This window comes from Hirundo rustica, chromosome 1 (assembly GCF_015227805.2).
Source record: "Hirundo rustica isolate bHirRus1 chromosome 1, bHirRus1.pri.v3, whole genome shotgun sequence".
NCBI classification, from domain to species: Eukaryota; Metazoa; Chordata; class Aves; order Passeriformes; family Hirundinidae; genus Hirundo; species Hirundo rustica.
In genome coordinates, this window is record NC_053450.1 from 20,440,588 (window position 1) to 20,461,463 (window position 20,876).

The 20,876-nt window shown below is 38.7% G+C and overlaps 1 protein-coding gene across 1 annotated transcript; it reads right to left on the reverse strand.

The window, feature by feature from the left end:
* Nucleotides 1-280: 280 nt before the first annotated feature.
* ATP6V1C1 (ATPase H+ transporting V1 subunit C1) lies at nucleotides 281-18,132 on the reverse strand. Its single transcript, XM_040068528.2, has 13 exons — nucleotides 18,038-18,132; nucleotides 16,105-16,288; nucleotides 13,909-13,976; nucleotides 12,729-12,814; nucleotides 11,926-12,020; nucleotides 8,128-8,219; nucleotides 6,949-7,047; nucleotides 5,543-5,611; nucleotides 3,859-3,951; nucleotides 3,676-3,769; nucleotides 3,050-3,147; nucleotides 1,805-1,931; nucleotides 281-886 (listed from the first exon to the last, which is right to left on the reverse strand). The coding sequence occupies exons 2-13, from the start codon at nucleotides 16,234-16,236 to the stop codon at nucleotides 791-793; spliced, it is 1,149 nt and encodes a 382-aa protein (XP_039924462.1). The 5' UTR covers nucleotides 16,237-16,288; nucleotides 18,038-18,132; the 3' UTR covers nucleotides 281-790.
* Between the last annotated feature and the right edge of the window lie 2,744 nt (nucleotides 18,133-20,876).

Genomic DNA, 20,876 nt, shown 5'->3' on the forward strand with positions numbered 1-20,876 from the left:
TTGCCATCATCTTCCCAATAACTGTCTCACTTCTTTTCTTTAGAGTCACAAAGACACAAACATGAAAAACATCCATACATAAGCGTGGTGGCCAAACAACGTACTTGAGCCTTTCTGCACAAAGCAAAATTAATTCCTGCATCTCTTAAAAGCACTTGTGCTGAAGCCAACTGCATTTCTGTACCAGTGCTTGCAGGATGCGGACTATTAAAGACTTAACACATTGCTTCAGTTTAGACACAAGTATCTGCAATTTTATGTGGTACAAGAAAGTGACACATTTGCACAGGTATGTTTATTTTCCCTGTGTTTACAGTGCATCAATTATAATTTTAAACCATTCAGAAAACACGATTTCATACCAATTTTACATACTTTACATCACAGTTCAACAACTTTAACACAATTGTATCTACTAAATCAAATGAACAAAATGGCCATGAACATTTACACTAGTCTTCTGTAAACAAGGTTATTTTATAAACAACAGTAAATGGAATTAACACAGACCACCATATGAAAGAGGGATAAGCTTTTCCTTAAATAAATCGCTCTGTTTATAAATACTTCAATTCTCTCAATATACATTTACAGACATCGTCGATTAAAAGCTGGTTAGCTACACTGTTCTTTAAAAAGAAAATGTCTAGAGATGGACCACGGTGTGTTCAATTCACCTAACATAAGAAGCAAGCATATAATTAGTAGAATGTTAAAAGTATTACTATACTTCAACCTCACTTCTGTTTGTTTACACCAACACTGAGAAGATTGTCATGTTAGGGAACTTTTACTTGAATTCCAGCAAATTACAATCGATCTTGTAGTACACGTATGGGTAGTACTCCTGTTGGCTGAGGTTTAAACCTGGAATATCCATAGTTGCCTGCAAATAAAGTTTTGAAACCAGTTATACTCCTACAATTCAGACTCCTATTAAGAAGTAGATGAAATATTCTTGTGTTTTAGAAGCAAATAGACCAAGTAAGACTTCAAGCTTAAATTTTCACATTCAAGTGACTGTTTAAATAACAGGTAAAGTTAGAACTTTGACAAATGACTAACAGTATTTTTCAAAAGAAAATAGAAAGTGCTTTTTCAAAATTTAAGTAGTTCTGTATCAATAATTCACATCCATTGCTACACTAAACACATCATCACTACTACATCTAAACACTGTCAGTTTCTGATAAGAATGTTATAGGGTGCTGAATGGTCCAGGAAGTTATGTAAGTTCAGCATCTTTAATTTTCATCTAAATTGTCCCACAGCCTCTTTCCACAAAAAGGCCTGGAAATATATTACATTCAATATAATGTTAAGAATCTTTTTAAATTCAATTAAACTTATATTATCTTTACTTAATTTTTAACTATGAAAACCATTGCTTTTCAATACAAAGCAAATTAGTAGAATAAGCCTCCCAACAAAGCAGTTTTACACATGAAAATGAGACCTCTACAGATGGAAAGGCTGATTGCATTTTGACAATGATTCAGCCCTCTTCAGCAGAGGACTACTATGCTAACTTGCAGTCTGTATCTTTCCATCAGTAGTAGGAAAGAATGAAGTAAGAAGAAATTACATGTGACTTTTAAACCAGACAGCTCTTCAAATGTATTGGTTGCAACTTTAAATACCATCTGCCTTGCAAAAGTGTAAAACAGAAGCAGCATTTTTCTAAGGAGACAGAATTCTCTGTACTGTGAGAAAATGAAGAATATGGAGAGGTATAGCTTTTTTATGATGCCAACAGACTTTTTGCTTTGTTTAAACATACTAGTAGCAGTTAAAAAGCACTTACATCAATGATAGCTGCTGCACTGCTGTCAAGATGTTTGTATAAGTCATACAGAACTTCCCTCAGTTTCTTCATTGTTTTCTTATTAGGCTGAAGCAGCATTGCCTGGAAGTTAACTGGCAAACCATACCTGAGGAAGCCAAGTAGAAAACTATGGAAATGCTGAAATAAACCTTCTTCCACAATTCAAAGCAGAATTTTATTTTGAGAAACAATCCTATTGCTGAAGAGGAAATTCTGCTCATTTCCATTTCTGCAAAATTATTCTGTGTCTACAATTCATAAGGCATAAAAAAATTAGAACTTCATGTTTAAAATAACAAAACTGAAGCAAAAGTATTTTTAAAATAGTTTTAAATCCTTGAGTATTTAGCATAATTTTCAATGTTACCTGAACACTCAGACTAAATTTTGAACACTCCATTAGTTTACTTTGCTTATGACACTAGGTGGACAATGTAGTTTCTACTCAATCCTCCTTTCTAGGAGTAAACAGCTGCCAACATTCCAGTCAAGTTCCTCTTTCTTCTTTACTCAAGTTTTCTCTTCACAATAAGGCCATAGCAGCACAAATGCAAGTTCATGTGATTTGTTCTCTTTTTCTACTCTATTTTTCTCTATTATAACAATTTGTCAATAAAGCTAAAAACACCTTGCCCTTTGCTGATCATGGTAGGAACACCCTCAACTATAAAAAAATAAAGGTCCTTCCTTTGCAGAACAACTACAGCTGTTTTTGACTAGTAACATACTTGTGGATAGTACGAAGAAAAAAGGCAGATAAACTTTCCAGTTAGAATATTGAATAGTTTAATACTGAAAAGTTTAGACCACAAAAAGCACGTCTTAAAGAAAAAGCATACATTTCATGATGCCAAACTATGTTACTGAAAGCCCAAATAGTTTTTATTCTGAACTATTCCAATTTGCCATTTAAATAGAAGATGTAGTTGGTTCTTGTTACAGGCAGTTCACAGAGTAACCTAAAAATCAGCAAATATGTCTCCCTGCTATGTACAGAGTATCTGTAACTCCTAAAGCAATAGTAAAAAGACTATCCAAGGGGAAGATACACAATTATCTACCTCAAATATTTCACAACTGGCAACAAGAGCTATTGCCAGGAGCTATTCTTACTGTCCTGCTTTTTGCTTCCTCCTTCCCAGGAGTCAGTTTGGTAAACCCAAGCTAGATGCAAATTCTTACCAAGTCTAAGAAGAAAGTCACTATTCAAATCTGCCTCATTACCTTAAAACAGATTCAACAAAAACACGTAATGCTTTCACATGAATCCATGCAATGAAAGCTTCACTGAAATTAACTTTCAGCCACCGAACCAGTGGCCCCTGTGAAAGAGAAGAGAGGGAAAAAAATAAGCTATTCAAACATCAGAAAAAGACAGCTCATTATGCATCTTTGAGCAGCTACTCAGTGTCTGTACAATGATAATAAAAGACAAGTGAAAGACAGAGTTCACTGTGAACATAATGGCTAAAGAGTGTTTTGATATAAAGTAAAGAGACACTTGATGAGACTTTCCATTGTCTCTTCAGTTCCCCATCTCAGCTGTCATGATCTAACTATATCAAAGATCGTTTTAGTAATATCTGATTATGTAATTCAAATACTTGTCCATTTTCAAACTTCAAACGTTATCAGCTGCAATACCATCCCTTGTTTCAATGCAGTGAGGAGCACTTGTGCTGTAGGAAATTCAATTATCCCGGAGCAGCTTCACTGGGTGGCAGGCTGGCTACATCATGTCATCCTTACAATGCTTTCTCTGAATCAGAACTTCATGAAATTTTTGTGTAGTAATAACAAGTCTCTTAGATGTCTCACATTTCTATAATGACCAGTTCATTAAGACTTACAAACTGTTTCTTCTTGTCAGTTGAAAGTCTATTCATTTCTTCTTTATCGGCTTTCATCTCTTCTTCATTGTACTGGAAGTCACGGACCATAAATCTGCATTTGGAAGTGAATAAAATCAGAAGTGCCTATCTGGAGATTCTTCAAACCATGAGAGACAGAATGCACACAAAAAATCCCCTTACTTATACTCTCTGGCTTTGTGCTTGAAGTCATCCACTGCCTTCCTGAACAAGGTGACATTACAAAGGTAGCTGTCTTGGTCCTCAAAGAGTACACTACACAGAAAGAAAACAAACCAAATGTCAGAATTAATCAGGCTCAAGTCAGCACAGATCAGTCACACAGGACCACATGTTGTACTTTATTGCTACAAGGCAAAACGTAAATATAGATAATTAAACAGGATTTAGTTCCCAAATTAAGCACCTCATACAGAATGTAACTTACTGCTCTTAATTACTCCCTTCATAAATGATGGCAGCTTACAGTTGACATTCAGAGACTTCATCACACAAAACCACTTCATATGGTATTTGTCCAAATTAAAAATTATGTAACAAAAAAAGCAACTGAAGTTGGTTTAGTACTGAAGTGTTTGGACCACAGATTTATCAGAAATGTGTGTTTTAAAGGAAAATGAAATCGATATAAAATAGAAAAGTACACAATTTCAAAAGATACAGGTTGGCAAAGGAAAATGTTTCTTAGGCTGTAAAGATGACCCCTAGCTTTACTATTTTATAATTAAAAATAATATTGCTTATTTTGAGGCTTTACCTTAGGGGGGAAAAAAGCTTGAACAGATTTAGACTGTTCCTCAATGTCATGCTGTGTTCAACACAAGCATTATCCAACATTTTAACAAGTTGCCTTTTCCTAAGCTATCCATCCCTAGGCCATGGTTCCTCAATAATTAAGAACCACTAGCAGGTTTTCCAAATGTGAAGCTATCAGAGCAAGTTCAGATTTTTCTACTGACACAGAACCAGTAATATCAGATTTGCCTGACCAAAACCTCAGGCTGTCAGGTAAAATTACCCACAAACCGATGCTTTGTGCTATACGTGGACTTTATCTTGGATGTGGTTACAAAGTTGCTAAAGGGGTTTAATCTCGACCAGCGTAGTACCTAGCACCAGCTTGATACCAGGAACCCAAAGAGACAGGCTACCTTTCGTTGTACACGACAAAACCATTTACACTTCCAGTTCTCCATTCTTTGGAAGTTTTCAAAGAGTTTGTTCAACTTGTTTCAAGTCCTGTGAATACACACCTAAAGCTTACAGGCCAGTCAGCCAGCATCTGTTCCTTATCACCACCAAACTCCAGCTAGAAGCTGAATATATCTGACCATAACTAGATAAACTTTTCAATTCTCTTACTCTTCTCATATAAGTTTGATAACTTTGTAAACCCTATGTTGCTATATTATGTGAGCTTTTGTGAGATGTTTACAGCTCTGTAGCTGTATTCTCACGGTCTGTACTGTAAACAATCATGTTTTTCCACATTCCTTTCTGAAGAGAGTCAACTGATTGACTTCTAGCCTGGCTAGTGGGATGGAGAGGTGGTAACCTTGTTCTCCAATCCCTGGTCATTGTTCAGAACCTATATAAGCGAGGTCTTTGTAAGTAATAAAAAGTTCTTCAACCTTCATCTTCGTGGAGTCAGATCTATGAGTATCTTTTGTGTCCTCTTGCGACAACCCTAGAGTTCACCTGAACCTTTCCTCAATTATTTGATCACATAAAGCTAGATATATTGACAAGGTTTTGACCAATCTTCAAAATTCAAAGTCTTTCTAGATAAAGAACACTCCTGAAACACAGTACATGCAAATCTGAGATTTAGCATTTAACAACTTACTTGCTGGAACGAGGTACAACCATCTCTGCTAGTGTTTCATACTGCTTAACCCAGTCATTGTAATTTAACCTAGAGAATACACAGATTATTGTTAGACTTTTAATGTGAGATTAATGGACCCATTTTTTTTTTAAAGGTAAAAACATTTGATCATCATATCTTCCATCTCAGGTGTAGGTTGTCAGAAACATGCAAGACTCAAGTAACGCTCAGTTCTTCTCATGCTGTTTTTATAATTATTGATAAATAAACTACAGTAATGGCAAAAGTAACATTTTCAGTCTTCATGTCAGTTTACAAGTGCAACATTTTTTAAATCAAAGAATTATGAAATTAAATCATTAAGTACAGATCTCAGGAGACCAAATGGAATTAACTGTCAAGGTTAATCAGAAACTCCTCATGCAACTTTGCTCTTTTGAGCAGAGGAATACTTCTTCCACAATTGTAAACAGGTTCCCTAGAGTCCTGCACTTGCCTGAAGGACTGGGAATTTTGGGAGCCCTGCCTTTCTGCCCAACCTGTAGTTGGTCATGAAGAGGTTCCATCCTTTCAACAACAAAAACAAGTCAAAGAAAAATAACAGCTGAGATATTCTAACCATCTGCTTTCTGCTAAAGCCACCACAAAACTGTTTTTCCTTCACCAGAGTTTGACATGTGGCAGACTCTAATAGTTCCTGTGGTAAAGAGAGCCAGTGGGCTTTTCATAAATCAGCAGCTCTCTTTGCTTGCAGCTCTAGAAAGACAGTCAAGGGCTGTTTTCTCATTTTACAACAGTTTTGAGGGCATCTGTATCACCACTTTCCTTGGCCAGGGAAAACATGAGATTTCTGTTGTTCAAACATTTCAAATAAGAACAGCCTGTTCCCCCAGCAAGCCTCTGACAGGACGTAAGCAGGGTTCCAATGGCAGAGACTTAGGTAAGTTAAAAAAAAAAAAAAAAAAAAAAAAAATCAGTGTTCAGACAATCTAAAAATGTGCAGAGCAAAGCAGCAGAGAATTCATTCGCTAAGTGGTCAGAGTTGGCATAGTCCTAACCAGGATAATTTAATGATTAAGCCTTCTAACGTAAAACAAGTCATGTTTTTACTCAGCACTTATTTTCATAAGGACACCATCTGGAACATGACTAGTCATAGCAAACACTGGATGAGAGACATAAATCTAATCTCCAGTTTCTTCAAGAAATTCATGAGCATTCAGCAGTCCTTATGAGGAGTTTTTGTGAACAAGGAATACAGGCACAGATGATCACTTATCTCTCCTGAGCATCTTAACAGTTCTATTCTCCAGGAAAGACCCAAGTAAATTCAGATGTCATTCTTACATTATTATAGGGTTGTGAGATCTATTATTTGATTTATATTTCTTATTGTATTCTGTTCTTAGGATAAATAAACTTACTTTGGCACAATCACTAATAATGTGACCAAATATTCTGAATCAAGTACAAAGTCCTCTTTCTTTACAATATCAGCAAGACTTCTGGTTAGCAAGCTTCCCCTGCAGAGAAACAAAGACAGTCAGAACAATTACATGTTTCAGAATTGAATTTGTCTGGATAAGTTTCCAGTGCCTGCTAATATAGCATTCTCAAAAATACATTTTACCTATACAATTGCTATTAGCAGAGCAAACAAAATGCTCTTATATGCATTTTATATCTCACTGTCCACAATCACTGAAATTTTTATCAGTAGCTCCACTGCTGTGCATCATTTCCATATTCCAAATATGTCACATGCTTAAGTGGCCAACTTGTCTTTCTAAAAGTTATTTAAAAGCACAAGAACCATTAAAACCATTAACTGTAGATTCTAGAACGTGGAGCCTCAGAGTTCTAACTGACATAGTACACATCTACATCCAGAACATCAATAAAAACTTAAAGCGGTGTACTGCCCCATGCTCATAAAAAAGACCAAGAACACACATAGGTTTAACAGCGATCAGCTGACCAACTGCCATGGCTTAGCACAGGACTTATGTCTCACTCCTGAAGCAGCTTGTCACGTACTGTCATTGGCATGACCCGTGGCTCTGAATCAGCCAGCAGGCTTGTGCCATTCACTGTAATGGCAGGGTACAGGCACATTAATCAACCACATTTGCACACCAGAACTACTGTACCTCGACTTCAGATAATCATCACACGTACGTGACAAGACAACACGCAGTCCTTGTTTAATTTATTATCTGCGTGTACACAACAGCTGTCTCTGCTGGTAAACTCTGAGGGAAGAAAACCAGTTAAGCTGGAGTGAAGGAAAGACTTTCTTATTTAGACAAGACACCTAAGTAGCAGCATTACATGCCACTAACAGCAAGTTCCTCTCAGAAGTTCCAGCAATTTATGCTATTTGTACATGCTTTTGTGATTTCTTAATTGCTTTTTAGCCACAAGTAAGTTAACACCAACCAGACACCCTGTAATAAATGCTCTTCTATGACAGCTACTCCTCAAGATGGATAAACACCTCAAAAATACATTAAGCTTAGGGCCTGTATCACTCCACATTTTATTAAGTTTTCATGCTTAGATAGAGCTCCTATGCTACATCAGCAAAAAATAATACAACTTACGCGTTCTTTCTTTCCAAATTCTGAAGATTCCCTTTCAGATTATTGTATGCCGAGGCTCTTGCTTTTAGATCATTGTCAATCTGGTTTACTCCCTTAAAAATGAAAAGAAAAGGAACTGTGTCTAAAGAACTAGAACAGAATTTATGTTCAGCTTGCCACTGCTGCTCAAGTAATCCTGGAGGATGGATTTGAGAAGGATGGCTTAATTAGCATGATTATGAAAAAATGATTCATTCCCAGCTAGGTAACTTGGCAGTAAGTGGAAGAATACAAAACAAATGAAGCACCTTAGCGCATCTTCAACTGCTAACCATACTCCTATTGCCGTGTATTCTATACAAGGAAGGGTTTTAAAATCAGTGCACTTAGTAACACCTGGGTAACTGAAAGAACATGGCACAGGTTTGGTCTGGCATTACAATGCTGCCTACTGCCTCCTTCACTGCCTCCTCAACGTAGTATGGAGGTACAAGCATGAAAAAATTCCCAGGGACAAGTTTCTGAACACAATCAAGGAACTCTCCCTTAATATAGACTTAAAACACTGACAAAACACTTTGTTCACATAAAACACTTCAGTTTGGAGTTCCAGATATGATATTGTTTCCAGAAAACATATCTCTCTTAAAAGCAAAGTCACTTAATTAAACGGCAACCTTGCTTATGGTAACACCTAAGTTGGCTCGTCTGTAGCAGGAAGCCATCAAAAGCCCAAACATTCTGTTAGTTTCATGTGGAAACATATTAACAGCTTGCACCTTTATAGATACAGAAATCCTTTAGAGAAGATACTCCGAAAATGACAAAATGAAACACATGAGTACTTAAGGCTATTTAAACTCTTTGATACCACCTTTGGCAAAGTAACATGCAGAACATTTCAGCAGGTGTCACACAGGCCATATACCTTCAAGAAAACTTTTTAATACTACCTTTTTTTTTTTTTTTACATCTAGAAGACAACGTAAGGGGAAAATTAATCAGAAGATATTAAGCTAGTACTTTTGTGCAGTTCAGCTCTTCCCCAGACTGACAACCCTCGGCCTTTTCCAAGGATCAAGACTTTCAACAAGTTTAGCTATGCATTAGTTAATGACAAAACCCAAAAACCATTGATACCAAACACTGCCTTTACAAACCAGTTCCATTCAGTGTTTCCTAACTGACAATACTCCAATTCTTCTTATTTGATTCTTCTTATTTGTAGAGTCAGTAGTCTTTTAGAATATGCGGCTTAGACAAAAACCTGTTACTGCTGCACTGACTGAAGTTTACCGTAAAAAAAACCCTGATTTGCTTCATACTGAATGTTAGAGAATATAGAACCACAAACCTCAATGCCACAACAGAGCTGTTGAAAATAAATTTGTAAAATTACCAAATGAAACAATACAAACTTCCTTTTGGGAGTAGAATTGGTGAATAGCTCACAAAGGTCATTGCAAAAGGAAGCAGACCCATGGAATTGCTAAGGAAAGTGCCAGTAACATAATGAGCCTATTTCTACACAAAATAATCCCAGATATTTAAACCATTTAGGTAGTCATTGGCAAAACATGAGTGCCTTGCAGCCATACAACTAAGCTGTTGCACTTCAGTGCATGCCTGGGTTGCTGAAAAGATTGGACTAGGCACTAAAAATATTGAGGTTGTCTCCTTGCATGAGTCTGATGACTAATTTCAAATTCAAAGAATGACTCAATTAAGTGACAGCTCTCACATAGCACAGATGCCATCTCCAAAGTCTTCTATACTGACCCTGGGGTTCACAAAACTTCTGAAAGTTAAAAGCTGAAAAGACTTGATGGACAGTTTCAGCAGATATAATTTTATTTTAAATGTTTCTAACACTGCTGTAAGTTCTTCTCAACTGACAAACCTCCCACTGCAATTGCTATTAGTCATCTTGACAGACATCAGAATCTGCTGCCTGAGTGAGTGAGGATATAAAACCATACAGGAAAGGCAGTAATTCATGACATGACAAACTTTTCAAATTATTTAACATCAACATGTCAAGAGGCTTCACAGATTTTAATTAATGTGGCTCTATCAATTTTCCTGTATCTTCACTTTGGCACGTGATTACATGAAAATTTTATCTTCATCAGGACTCTTTCTGCCTTGGGACAAAACTGCTTCAAGTCCTGTGATATGATCTCCTAGGGGTCATTTCTATAAGAATATAAGGCATCTTCAGTCATCTTCCTTCTCTTCTCTACTTTATGGACAGATATCTATAGCTCACAGTTGAAAGTGTTTTATAAACTATTTGAAATCAGATTTATGACACAAGTGTCCTGAAGCTGTCCCTACAGAATACAAGCACAGCTAAACATGAAGAGAAATGGAAAGCCTCAAGGGTTCAAGAACGACTCAGGCTCAACTCCAGCAGACCTGTTTATCTGCATTTACTATCCAGCCTAATAGGTCAATGAGGTCCTTAAAGTAGATAAAGAATGTAAGACAGTTAAAGTTCAGGTTCTAGAGTATAATTTTGTTGAAGCAGATTATTTACCTATTCGACTTCAGGACACAGAATAACATGTACTGAATCTTTGATAATTTTCAATAACAGTCACATCTCTTCATGTCCTATTTTTCTTTTCAAATTTAATTTCTGCAAAAACAAGTGCTGTACTATAACAGCTGCAAAAAGTGCAGTGTTTCATTTTCATACCTTCTTCTGAAGAAGGTAATATTATGTGCTCAGATATTATTATTATTTTATATCTGTGAGATATTTTTATTGTTAGATCTTCAGAGCTGTAAGACAGCCAGTCACCCTTCAACAAAAGGCCACACTGCAGATGTTTTCCAGGAATATTTACTAAATGTAATTTGAGGAAAAAAAAAAAAGTCAAGATACGTTGATACATTTTCCCAGAAAATATCAAAAATGGAAATACTAGTTGAATTCTCTTTGTAGCATATATTAAGATTTGTAATCTCTGCAAAAAAAATATTGTAGCAGTTTCAGGAATCTGCAGTTATAGCAAAGCACAAGTCTGCCAGCACTTACCCCCATCCCAACCCCATAATAGTCCCTACACATCCATCTCCAAATACTAGCCCTATAGGTACCCAGAACCGCCTCTATTTTCTAAATTATGTATTTCTAGTTAGTAACACAGGCAGTTCCAAGAGCCAGTCTGCAGATTACAGAAAACAGGGAAGGGAAAAAAAAACCAAAACAAAAAACCTGAAGAGTCTGGGAAGACCTTAAAGCAAGGATTTCCTACAGAGAACCCTCTCACTGTCTAAATCAGCCAGTCATCGTTGAGGACCCTGTACAGGCTCACAAGCAAGTACAATGCAAACTAAACTCTCCATGTACGAAACATTTTGCCAACGTAAAGATGAAGGAAATGCATGCTAACTCTCAAATGAGGTTTCTTTACATCTAACAGTGAAGGCTTATTTCTCCCCTCATAACTGACTGCCATGGCTTTCAGAATATAAGTTCCTTGGTTCACTGCTAACAGCCCACAAGGTTTGATAATATCAGACAAACAATATGCTAGTACAGCAAAACTGAAATGTAAACATAATTTCCTGGCTATTTATTTGTTAGTTCAGTGATCCTAGGAAACAAAAATCAGCAAAGACAATATGATGGCTTCAGGGAGCATTCTCCAAATCCTAGCCACATCCTAGTGTATTTCTTTGGTTACTAACTGCTACAAAGTTCCTTACTACTGCTAGTTGACTAAAACAGACAAATCACTTTGAGAGCAAGTTTTGTACATAAATATCTCAAGTTCAAATAGGGAAGTTTTATAAAACAAGTTACCTTACCTTTGCAATAATTTCTGAAATATTCTTCAAGGATTGCTTGATTGGGTATTTGGCCATATCCCATTGGAACCTTGTTATATAGGTGACCAAGTCAACTAAAATTTTAAAGAACTTTGTTAAGATAGACAATAAAAAGACTAATGTATTGTATTCTATGTAGAACTGCTGTAACAGAAGAGAGCTGTAACAAACTGGAGCTTCCCCTGTGTGGACCCAGTTGCTTAAGAAATTTGAAAATAAGTTGTAAATTAGCCATGAACTCTGCCTTCAGATATTGATTTCTCCACCTCTGCAGACTGTAAATGACATTTACTACCAAGTCAAGGATGGTTAGAGAACTACAGACAAGAGCAACTACTTTTTGCTCTGTGTGAAAAATGGGTGGGAGAAGGGAAGGCAAAGAGATGGCAAAAAAGATAGCAATGACCATGTGGCTCACAATGAAATGACAGTTTTGTAAAGCTTTTTATGAAAGAAACTACTCCAAGCCCTTATCCACTGTTATTAGCCTCTCTTGCATCAATACAAGTTGTTAAATTCTATTAAATAGCTTTGAAAATAAAAAATTGGTTCAGAGAAAAGTGCAGCTCTCTACTGAAAGAAAATGCACACTGGCACCTCCAAGTCCTTCTTGACAGGGCTGCTCTCGATCCATTCATCCCCTACCTGTATTGACACTCAGGGCTGCCCTGACCCAGGTGCAGCCCCTTGCACTTGGCTTCCTTGTACGTCTGTAAGTTTCAGGATCATTGCCTTCCCTTCCAATTTTAGGATACATTAGGATATCACAGTTAACACTTTACCTCCATTAGCCAGAAGATTCTCCTGAACTTTATCTTTACTGTCTTCTAGAACATCAGCCATATACTGAGCCACCTTCTTTACAACACTGAAAAGTGAAAAGACAAAGATATATTTAAAAAAAACAGCAAAACCAAAACTCCAAACCTGCCATTTGATAAATGCCATTCATAAAACTGATTTTAAATTGCCTGAGCCTGGATCAAAAGACTGGATCAAACAAGGATGACAGCTGCTCTAGATCCAAACTTTCTAAGAGCACAAGCTGGGCTCAGTATCTGAAGGAGACCAATTTCTCAGAAGTATTCCACACCTTCATTTAAAATCTCTACTGCTGCTGCTCACCATTCTCGACAAGGTGAGGCTAGCTCCCTCACATTGGTATTGACTTTAAGTGTAATGTCACTTTGTTGCAGATTTTTTTTAAAAGTCTGTTGTACTTTCAAAATTCTAACCCCTTTCTAGAAACAGATAGAGAGATAGAAGTCAACAGTAATCCAAACTAAACACAAGGCAACCCTGACAACGCAATCTGACGCTCAAGACCTACCTTCCTAACTGAAAAGCCATGTGTAATATTATTCACACATGCCAGGCCAAATAGTTTCCTTTTCTATTTAAAAATGTCTACTTAAGATTTCTCCTTGAAACAAAAGATGGCTTCATGAGTTCTGGTTATGTGAAATTTTGTTACTTTTGTTAAAAATCACTTTCTAAAGGCCATTAGTTTCTTCAAAATGAATAGGTTTTGCATATTAATATTACTACTGTTTAAGCATTTCTATGAATTAGGAAATTACATGGTTACTTTCTCAAAGTGTATAAACAGTACTCCTGCTAAAAGAACAAGCTTTTACTTCATTTCATCCCCACTTCCTACACCTGTCAGGCTCAATTCTTAACAATTCTTCAGGACCCAGCACCACACAGCACTACCATAGGGAGAACCAGCCTTCATCAATGCATAATGTTCCACTATTCCATAAGGAGTTCAGATTCTTTTTCATTTTTCAAGAACAGATACTGTGAAAACCAGCATCTAGGCTTTCTTAAATCTTAGCTTGCTGACTGCCTGCAAAGGATCACTGTGATACAAAAAATGCTGAAAATAACCTGTGTATTATTAGCACTCAGCACATCATTATTCTAATACTTTGCATCCCAGTAAAAATAAACTGTTACCTCTCCACAAACGCATCCAGTTTAGCCAGCTCATCTGACAAACCAACCAAAACATCCAGTGTGCCAACCTAGAAGCAAAGATCAAAATGCATTAGCAGATGCACATAAACATAGAAAGATAAAACCAAGAAATAGTAAAAGCTACATCGCCCAACAAGTAGCTCAGCATAACTACATAAAATGCTGGACTTTAAGATTTCAGACATCTTGATTTACCAAAGTCACACTGTGTTTCATTTGTTCGATAACCACCCCCCTGCTCAAAGCACCACAGGATCAGATCTAACTCACTAGTTTGGTGCTCAGTTTCAGTTCTGCAACCCAGCCATCCAAATCATGTTAAAACAATGTCTACATTATTAATTGGCTGTGTTTTCCACAAGGCAGCTGCTTCAGTATTTAATTCACTACTTTAGATCAAATGTGAAATTTCACCGATCAGGAATCTCAGCACTGGAGGCAACCTGGACATTGAAAACTTTGACAATACAAAAGTACTGCAGCAGTAAGACCAACAAGAGTCTGGGCTTTTTGCATCATAAGTAACAAAATATCTAGCTTGTCTACAAGCTTTCACTCTTTCTTCCCTGCTCCTCCAGAAAACACTTCCCTAATTTCATGTATCTAGAGCACACATTTCTTGCTGAAATATCACAGGGCATAAATGAATCTTCTGTCTAGCCAAGACGCTATTAACATTTAACATATCTGTAGCCTAGCATCTACTTTCTATGTATCTGACCACTCAAATTCACATTAGTCCTTTTCTGTTTAGCCTTGAAGCAGAAAGGAGCAGAATTACTTAAGAAACATCACTACTAAATGACTTTCCATGCCCCACCTTCTCATGGGCCATAAGCAGAATAAGGAAGCTCATTTTAAACAGTCATTTATAAGCCTTAAGGACAAGCAAGTCCTTAAGCAATAAGACTGCTGTTCAGTGGAGACTAAGTCACTTTGATTTAGTTTGAAAAGTTTTAGCTAAAGGATCTCACTGCTTAAACAGTTTCAACAGGTCCACAGAAGCCAGACTATTTCCCACTGTGTATAAGGTATATTCAGTTTCTGCCCTTTTTAGGAAGCAGAGTAGAAGCAAAACCAACCAGGGCTGTTTCTAACCCTGATGGGCCCCTACAGTTTTCAGCAATAACTCCTCTAGGAGCTGCAGGCACCCTACAGTTTGAAAACCATCCTGACTCATGTCCAAGGACCTCCTGGGAGGGGACAGACATTTGTTCTAGTCCCTCTTCTAACTAGGACAGTCCAAATGTGAATACAAGTTATGGCAGTTGGAAGATCTTAAAAAGCATACTGAAGCACTCTGTGCCCTGGGCTCATTCCTCAGCAGAGACAGGAAAAAGGCATTATGCCACCTGAACTTGATCCACTCTGTAGAAGAAGACTGATGGCATTTTTCTCCTCAATTTTGTAAGCTTTGATGAGCTTTCAGTACATTAAACTGAGATCCAAATTCTTGTTCAAGAAACATTCAGGCATCAAGAAAGACCTTTTCTAAATGAATACACTGGCTCATAACTTTTCCATATCCTGATGATTCTATTAAACCAAGATTAACTACTTTCAGATTTTTTTACTATTTGCTTCTCACTGGATAGTTCAAACATGTTTTTTTCCATTTTCCACAACATATTGGCAGGTCACACTGGAATGTTCAGCCAGAGATAAACCACTGCTCTAAAAGTAGAGCGTTACTTCTGGACGGAGAAAAGGCAGAGCAGCTGTTTAATCAACTCCTGTATTTTAATTTGAGTCTTTTCACTGTATCTCAGGCAGAAAAGGAGCAGACAATTCAGAAGGGGAAAAAATTAAATAGTTTTAAAAAAAGGCAAAACAAAACAGTCAAAGGAAACTCTCAACAATCAGATCACAAGTTCCTATTTTTCTTCTCCAAGTAACTGCTACCACTATGAGATCAAGACTACCATCCTCAGAAAAAATCTGCTTTATTTGCTGAAAGAACACAGGTTGCTGAATCTTGAAAACTTATAGAGGGAACAACTAACTTAGAAGTTCAGAAAAAAAGATAACTGTTTTCTGAATTATTTCTTGGATTCACACGTAGACATCAAGAGAAGTCAGCTGTTCTCATTATAACATCTGCAAGTTTTAATCTAGAGAAACAAAGATGATGCAAAACAAACATACTTCTTAGGACACAACATGGAGTTTACATACCTTCAAGTCTGGAATATTGAACTTTGAATTAGTAGAAAGATTGTTATGTTTTGTAGTTGCTGCATGTAGCTTCTCCCATGTCTGCTGACAGGTTTTTTCCCCAGGAGCAGAAATCAGCCAAAACTCTGTCATTTTTGTGCCTTTATCTTGATGTTTGCTGATTCTGGAGGACAAAGGCAAGATGCTAGCAGAAGGGAAGCAAGGGAAAGAAGAGAAAATATCTGCCATTAATACAGCAGTCAAAGTTTTGCCTGAAGAAGAACATCTTCCATATTACTAAAGTGCAGTTCCAGTCACTGTAAGAGATTTTACCACGAGTATCATGTGGTTTCAAACTCATTTTTTCCTGGCTATCAAATCACATTTACACAGTTGGAAAATCTTTTTAAACTGACCATCCTATATGTTAAAGTGGGCTGAGTCTGCAACATTAGCAACTCTCAACTGTAATTTCACAGAAGGATAACAAGCAAACAATCTAATTGAAAAGAAATCAAAAACAGGACCCAAATTATATTTTCACAGCTATATACATTTTCCAGCGTCTGTACAACAGACAACTTTTTTCTAAAAATATCAGAGAAAAAAATAAGAAAAACCAAACAAATGTCAACTCTGATATATCTTTTTCTATCACTTTGCAGATCAGGACAGTGTTTTAAAGTACGTAAATGCCTAAAATTATTTAAATGCAATAGCTCCCAGGAATCATTAAATCACTAGACTTTCCTTCCTTCTGCACCGCTTTTTGTCTGTGTGCTTGGTTTTCCTGATGCTCTGCTCCATTTCTAGTAGTCATGGGAAGAAAGATGATTTCCCATTTCAGGTAAAATTATCAAATACACACAGGAGAACAAAAAGCTTGGTAGAAAAGTTTTAAGTGTTTTACATGAGGGGGCCTGAAATCAGAACAATGGAGAATATCAAACAACAAGTGAACAAAGGAGAAGTGCTGCATAATGGTTTGAAAAACAGATGCAAACACTGGTCAGACAAAAAAAAAGTACATAAAGACAGACTGTAAAATGAAAGCCAAGCAAATTAAAGAACCACAGGATACAGTAGGAAATACCAAGTGTTCAAAATAAAACATAGAGTAAGCAGCTTGTTCACACCATGTACTTCTATCACCAGGACCTTTTTGTAACATACACTGCTTCATCCCTATGTTATTAGGAAAATGCATTTCCTAAGAAAAATCTTCATGCAGTATACTACAATCTAAAATAAAACGAACTAACAAGTATTTTCACTGCTGTACCCAGAAAAACATACAGTGTTGTCAAAACAGAACCTCAATTACGACATTGCATTTTTCAAAAAAACAGCGCAAAGGGCAGGGGACAATTGCTCCCATTTAGCTCAATAGGAAACCTCAATTTACTGACGCGACTTAGCACTAAGTCCCCAGCGTGTCACTTCTTCAAGCTCGCTTTCAGAAATCACTTCTGACGCTTGGCCTCCGCGTTTCACAAACACAAGCGTCCACAACGAGGAAGCCGGGGAGATTGCGCCATGGGGAGTCCCCACGCTTGTGCGGGGGCGACCTGGGGCTGGCACCGGGAGCGGGGGGCGCTGCCCCGGATCACACGGATTAGATGTCAGTTCCCACAGCCCGGCAGCCGCCTGCTCGAGCTCCCCGGGCCGCGCCGTGCATTGGCCCTCCCCGAGGTAAACACTCCCCGCAGCGGCAGAGCGGTGGCCTGGCGGCCCCGAGGCCCTGCGGAGCCCCTGGGAGTCGCGGAACCGCCGGGCCCGGCCGGCGCTGCCCTTCATGCCAGGCCCTGCGCGGCCCGGCGCCGGGGGAGGCCGTGCACCGGGGGAGGCTGCGGCAGCCGCTCGGGGTAACCCAGACACTCGTCCTTCGTTCCTTCGTGCCTTCCTTCCCTCCTTCCCCTCCCCTGCCCGCTCCCGGGCCCGGGCCCGCCGTTACCGTCACTGCTCCATCCCCGGCGCCGCCGCCCGCTCACCCGCCGGGGGTCACGTGACCCGCGGTCAGCTGACGCCGCCGCAGCGCCCGGCGCGAGGGGCGGGCGGAGGCGCTGTGGCTGCCGGGTGCGCTGGGGCCCCGGGTTCGAGGCCCGTCCCGCCTGCTCTGCGGAGCGCGCCGCTGCCGGGGCTCGCCCGGACACCGCTACCGCCGCGGGCATCGGGTGCCTCAGGGCCCGGGCCATGCCTGATTAATCTGGGCTTGATTAGGGAACTGATGTGAAAAACACATGTGGCTCCGGGCGACCCCGTGTCGAGAAGACTTTGTACGATTCTACCCTTAGGGCAGAGAAGGATGGTTGGGTTTGAAAGCGTGTGTTTGTTCTTGCTGCGGCCAGTAGATTTTCCTCAGATTACAGAAACACAGGGTCAAGGAAACATTTAGACTGGAAAAGACCTCTAGGATCATCGAGTCCATCGCGTTGAACACCACCGTGTAAATCAGACTCTGCCGCCGAGTGCCACATCCAGTCAGTCCTTTAAGCACCTCTGGGGATGGTGATTCCAGCACCGCCCTGGGCACGGGCAATCTCCAGTATTTAATCACTCCTCTAGTGAAGAATTTCCTCCTGAGTCCAGCCTAAACCTCCCCCGGCACAGTCTGAGGCCATGTCCTCTTACTATACTGTTTGTTTCCTGAGAGAAGAGCCCGACCCCCAGCTGGCTACAGCCTCCTTCAGGGAGTTGTAGAGAGCGATAAGGTCGCACCGAGCCTCCATCGCTCCGGGCTAAACACCGCCAGCTCCGTCAGCTGCTCCTCGCAGCACCTGTGCTCCGGACCCTTCACAGCTCCCGAATGTCCTTCCCGAACTGAGGGGCTCAGAGCTGGACACAGCACTCCAGGTGTGGCCTCACCAATGCCAAGCACAGGGGAAAATATTAGCTCTTGGAAAACATAGTGTTGAAAAATACAGTGTACTTCAGTGATCACAGCTATGGAAACGTGTGCTGAAATGCTTTACTGCTGTCAGTCTGCAGTGAAGGGCTTGAGAAAAGAGGAGGCTTGCATGCAGCTGACAGTGGAAAAACATGCACTTGAGAAGAAACTGTTGCTATTTGATTTTGGCACATAACCCCATTTTTCTTAGCTCAGAGTAGAAATGCTGAGAGAAAAATAGCAGATTGTAAATCGTTCTATTGCTAGCTAAATTGTATGAAACTGCCTGTCATTGTAATTCACAACATTATCTGAAGAAAGCCGGAACTGTACACAAAAGGCAAACTATTTTGGTTTGCTGGTTTTAGGGAACCAAAGAGTTTGTTCCTATTTTTTTTTTTCCAGACAGACAAGAGTTGGTGCTATTATATAGGTGTGGGTGGCTTGTGGGGAGATGTAGCAGAGAGAAGGCACAAATGTGATCAGAGGTATCAGAAAGGTGACTTCACACAGTTCCAACCCAGCAAAGGATGCGGCTTTGTGATTCTGGGAGCAACTTCAGGCCTCTAATCCTGTGCTCTTCTCCTCATTAAGTATTTATAGATGCAGAAGCTCCAAACTCTGCTTTGTCAAGTTCAAAGTGTGAATGTTGTTAAACAATCCCTGGTGTGGCAGATCAGTCTTCCTTCAGCCATTTATGTTGTCCTTCAACCACCAGAGGCTGCTGAAAATGTTCCCATTGCTGAACTGCCCACCATCATTTAAAATGCTCTTACGTGTTCCTACTGGTACAGTTTTGTTGGAGAGGCTTTTCTCATGTCAGCATAAAACACGTGTTTTACTCTAAAATAACACAGTAAAACAGAAACTTGCCTACCTTAAAAGTGGGCAAACTTATTTTTAAATCCTAAATTAACAATTGTAGCAAGAATAATTTCTTAATGGATGAATTATTAAGTTTTCAATGAAAAATCCTGTAAAATTTCACATTAGGCAGAGTTTCTCATTACTACTGCAAGCCATTTCCTCAAAATGTGGCATAATATATGCCATATACAAACACTAACCAGCAAACGCAAGACATTATCTGTGTTATTTTTGGAATGAGATAAGATTTTTTTTGAGTGATCCGTAGCTCTAAGCTATCAGATGGAAACTTGGCATTGACCTCTATAAATAGAGTGGTTAGTAAATGATACTCTAAAAGCAGTACTTAAGAGACAAACAGCAAGAATTCCTAACCTGCAAAATGACAGCATGCTCGTAAAACTGCAGGAGGGGATTCTGAGAACAAGGGCCTGTGATCTGCTACTTAAAGACACTGCCTAATGTGGTTGGTTTTATAATGATATTTGCCTTTTGGTTAACTGATATCAATGAGGTACAAAGAAAGCCTGTAGGCAATATATAACTCTTTACTAGAAAACAAAACAAAACAAAACAAAACAAAACAAAAAAAAAAAAAAAAAAAAAAAAAAAAAGAAAAAGAAAAAATGATTAGTACAAATCAAACAACCAGGATTTTAGCACCCGTGGAATAAATGCACAGTAACAGTGAGCTGCAACATGGTCGTTAAGTGAGCTACTGGTGAGAAACCCTAGCCAGATGTGCAATCATTATAAATGCTGTTAGAGAGAAATAATGCTGTGAGAAAGAGTGGATAAATGGTAGATTAAACAGATATGTTCACTAATATTTTTATAATAATACTTCCATGTACCATTACTCCATCTGGCCTGATAGGGATATTTCAATGAAGACTCTGAAGCCTGGAAAAATTTAGTACTTTAGTACGCTTCTTTATTTTATTATTTCTTGAGAAAGTTATTTGTTGAAATTTCATTCAGGTAGGAGGGAACCGTTATGTGTCTTTTCGACAATTATTTGCTGTTGTAATTTTTGAAA